General features: G+C 37.6%; 1 protein-coding gene across 1 annotated transcript in view; it reads right to left on the reverse strand.

Annotated features, from left to right (window-relative positions):
• PIK3C3 (phosphatidylinositol 3-kinase catalytic subunit type 3) overlaps positions 1–4461 on the reverse strand; it is a 147403-nt gene that overhangs the window by 142434 nt on the left and 508 nt on the right. Inside the window, exon 2 of the mRNA XM_023735372.1 lies at positions 43–231. Within this exon, the coding sequence (XP_023591140.1) occupies positions 43–231 (189 nt within the window). The remainder of the gene's footprint in view (positions 1–42; positions 232–4461) is intronic.

Here is a 4461-nt window from a genome sequence, read left to right on the forward strand (position 1 = left end):
ATTAGGAAAAAAGCTTCTATTATGTACAAGTAAATAACTTACTTCCATCTTGTACTAAATGCCTTGTAAGATGTTCTCACTGGCAGGGCCAGAGGCTTCCCTTCTGTAAAAACTTGACAAGTAACATAAAGGTCAGAACATGTTTCTTGGTACAGTCCTGAAAACTTCAACATTGGGTCTTCAAGGACAGCTTTATAGCTCTTCTGTTCTCTCTTCCCTTCCAAACTTCCTCTGAAAGCACAAGAACAGCAATGTTTTAGACATACTTTTTAAAATATACACACATATGCACAATAAAAATTCAGAAAGTATAGAGTACAGAACAGTACAGAATGCTACTAAATAACAAATTTTTATATGTGAAATTAAAGTTACTCTGATATCTAATCAAAATCAAAAAATAAACCCGTTGCCGTCGAGGTGATTCCGACTCATAGCAACCCTATAAGACAGAGTAGAACTGCCCCACAGAGTTTCCAAGGAGTGCCTGGTGGATTCAAACTGCCAACCTTTTGGTTAGCAGTCACAGCTCTTAACCACTAAGCCACCAGGATTTCCTATGTCTAATCAAGGTCTCTTAAAATCCTAATGTACTTAAGACGATTCCTATCTTCTTCAACATATTTCTCTATTTTAGGCTTCTTAATTTTGAACCCTACTACTAACTCTTCATCTACCTTCTAGAAGTCACCAGCCTTCCAGTCATTAGTGTCATTTTATTATTTCCAGTTGACTACTTAACCATTTATTCTTTTAATGATCATTTACTGTCCTAGGTACATCAAAAGCCTAACCAAACCTGTTGCCATCAAGTCGATTCCAACTCACAGTGACCCTACAAGACAGAGCAGAACTGCCCCATAGGGTTTCCAAGGAGTGGCTGGTGGATTCGAACTGCCGACCTTTTGGTTAGCAGCCAAGCTCTTAACCACTGCACCACCAGGGCTCTGTGCTAGGCACAGAGGCCCAAAAATAAAAGACAAAATAAGCAACACCATGTTACAAGGAAATGTTAAGTATTACTGTTTTTGGAGAGAAAACTTAGTTTTAACTGCATATTCTTTTCGTACTCTTTTAGTCATTTACTTTGTGTATGTATAACCTGATCATTTGTTTAAATTAAAAAAAAATACTGTTAAAAAATATGCATAGGATACTAAAAAAAGGTAGGACCATTTCTCAAATATCAAGATTATGTCAGATATTCTGGCAGGTATTTTATATACTCTTTCTTACTTAATTTTCACCATATTCTCATTTTTTAAATGAGGAAGCTGAGACTCAGATATCAAACTCATTATTCAAGGTCACAGTAAGTAATGGAGCTGAGAATAAAAACCAGGACAGAATTGGGGTTTTTTAGGGCAGTGAAACTATTCTGTATGATACTGTAATAGTAGACACACTGCATTAAACATTTGTCAAAATCCATTGGACTATCCAACACAAGGAAACCCTGGTGACATAGTAATTAATAGCTACAGCTGCTAACCAAAAGGTCAGCAGTTCAAATCCATTAGGCACTCCTTGGAAACCCTATGGGGTAGTTCTACTCTGTCCCAGAGGGTCGCTATGAGTTGAAATTGACTAGACAGCAATTTTTTTAAAACAAAACACAAAGGAACCCTGGTGGCACAGTGGTTAAAGCAAGCAACTGCTAACTGAAAGATTGGGGTCTAGACTCATCGGCCACTTCGAGGGAGAAAGATGTGGCAGTCTGCTTCCATAAAGATTACAGCTTTGGAAACCCTACGGGGCAGTTCTACCCTGTCCTACAGGGTTACTAAGAGTTGGAATCGACCCAATGGCAAGGGGCTACACCACACAAAGAGCAAACCCTAACATAAACTATACACTTTAATTAATAATAATATATCAATACTGGTTCATCAGTTACAACAAATGTATTACAGGACTAAATAGCTCAAACAACGTGGAGGGAGCCAGGGGTAAATGGGAACTCTCTGTACTTTCTGCTCAATGTTTCTGTAAACCTAAAACTGCTATTAAAAAATAAAGTCTATTAAGCCAGAGATAATTTTTTTTCCACTCTAATAAGATACTTCAAAGAGTCTGTGGAGCATCCATCACTGGCACAGGAGCAGTGGTGGAGTATTCCAAATAGAAGGCTGAAATGAGCCTGAATAATATAGAGCAGATGGGAACAAAAGAGCTAGGGAGTTACCCCAGGGGGAAGGAACAACATGAACAAAAGCCAAGAGTCAATATGATGTATCTGGGGAACTGTAAGTTGTTTGGTACAGCTAGATTTAAACTGTAAGTTTAAACCTTATTTGGAGAAGAAGCTAGAGATGAGACTGAAAAGTAGGGCTGGGCAATGAAGCTAAGTAGCCACTAAATTCAGTACAGTACCTGGCATGATGTGAACATTAAAAAAAAAAAAAAAAAGTGTTAACTGAATTTTTTGAAGTGAAAGAGTAACATAACCACATCTGCTTTTCTGATACTTTTGATAGTAGCGTAAGAGCAGACTGCAGAGGTGGGATTGAAACAAGGAGATCAGTTAGAAGAATTTCAGTCAAAATTAAAAATGAAAAAAGTATACTAAAGCCGGAAAGTGAGGTAGGAAAAAAGGCATGGATCAAAGAGAATTAACAGGTAGATTCAGACAACTTGGTGAATTACTATGCAGAGAAAGTAAGTTTTCCCAGTTTTCTGTCTTAACCAGCTTGATGGATGATGCCAACAATCATGAAAATAGGTTAAGAGAATACAGAAAGAGCAGAGTCAGAGAGGAAAGCCAATGAAATGCTCAATTTTGGACAAGTCACTTTTAAAGTGCTTTGGGACATTCAAAGTGACCATATCCTGGGAGTAGTTTGTTATTCAATTATGGAGCTAAGAAAAGAGACAAGACGCTATTAAAGCCGTAGAAACTGGTGAAAAGGCTCAGGGAGACTACATAGACTAAAATAATTTATGGTTCTCTAATTAAATGATTTTAAAGTGAAATTTCCTGCCCATTCCCAACCCCCTTAAAAATCCCAACACCAGCAGTCTAAGAAATTAATTTGAATTGAATTTTTCCCCACCTCTGATTAATGCTCTCTCTTTAGCCCAAAATATTCAGTGTGTATGTGTGTTAATAATGCACTCGTTTTTTGGATTTTTTTTCTTTTAATGTTCAAATGTTTCCCCCGAAAAACATGTACTCATGCAACCAAGAAATCTTGAAGCTAGCAACTGAAGGAAAGTTCTTTATCAGATGATGTCAATACAAGTTCTGTATAAGCACATAGTAATGTAGCAAAAAAATACTTGAAATGAGTGTGTACAATATTATACAAAGGTACAGTTTGGTTGTTGCCATATTATTTTTACCAACACCTCAAAATCAATGTCAAAGGATATGTCAGAGCTTAAAGTATGCTTTTATTTCTGAAAATAAAAGAAAACAATCATTTCCAGGTGCTATCTGACAACTGAGAAAATGTATCAGGAACTGAGAAAATTTCTTTATCATATACTACAGGCACTAGCCCTCTGTCTGTCAATTTGATTATGAAAGACGTTTTGGTTAATAATTTGTTTTGACAGATGAAAACACTTCTATTAAAAATTAAGTAAAATAAGTCAGACACAACAGGATAAATGTTGGGTGATCCTGCTTCTGTGAAATACCTAGAATATGCAAATGTATAGAAACAAAAGTTTATTAGGCTGGGGAGAGGGAGGAATGGGGAGTTATTGCTTAAGGGATACTGAGTTTCTGTTTGGGGTGATGAAAAACTTTTGGAAATAGTGGTGAATGTAATTAATATCACTGAAATGTACACATAAAAATGGTTAAAGTGGCAACTTTTTTGTTATACGTATTTTACCACAATTAAAAAAAAATATTTCTATAACACCACCAAGGAGCCCTGCCTGAAACCGAAAGGCTGACAGGTTCAAAACCACCCAGTGGCTCTCAGGGAGAAAGGCTTGGCGATCTGTTCCTGAAAAGATTACAGCCTAGAAAACTCTATCGGACAGTTTTACAGTCACATGGGTCGCTCTGAGTCAGAATCAACTCGATGGCACCTAAGAACAGTAACAACATAACACCACCTTAAAATGCACAAAATTTTCAACTTGGTCCTATCCATCCATGCCCCAATCTCAGTTTCATTATTATCATCTCACTATGTCAAGCACGGCTTTAGTCAACGTGGAGATAAGAACTTGAATCACAGTGTCACAGGGTTTTCCTACAAGGCTCTTTTTGCAAGTCTTCCTGCACACTGATCTTCTACTCATTCCCAACGACCCTGGCTTAGCAGTGCTAGACTGCCCACAGATTCAACACAAGCCTCTATCACCTCTCCAACTCCCAATACTGCACCCACGTGCATCTCTACCTCAACTACCAGGTCTCCCTGCCTCTACCTCTCCATAATTTCTGCAGTCTCCATTCTGCCCTCCAGCCCCGTTCTAAAGTAAAGCTTTCTCTTATTAACT

Source organism: Trichechus manatus, unplaced genomic scaffold, assembly GCF_000243295.1.
Source record: "Trichechus manatus latirostris isolate Lorelei unplaced genomic scaffold, TriManLat1.0 scaffold00078, whole genome shotgun sequence".
In the NCBI taxonomy this organism is placed as follows: domain Eukaryota; kingdom Metazoa; phylum Chordata; class Mammalia; order Sirenia; family Trichechidae; genus Trichechus; species Trichechus manatus.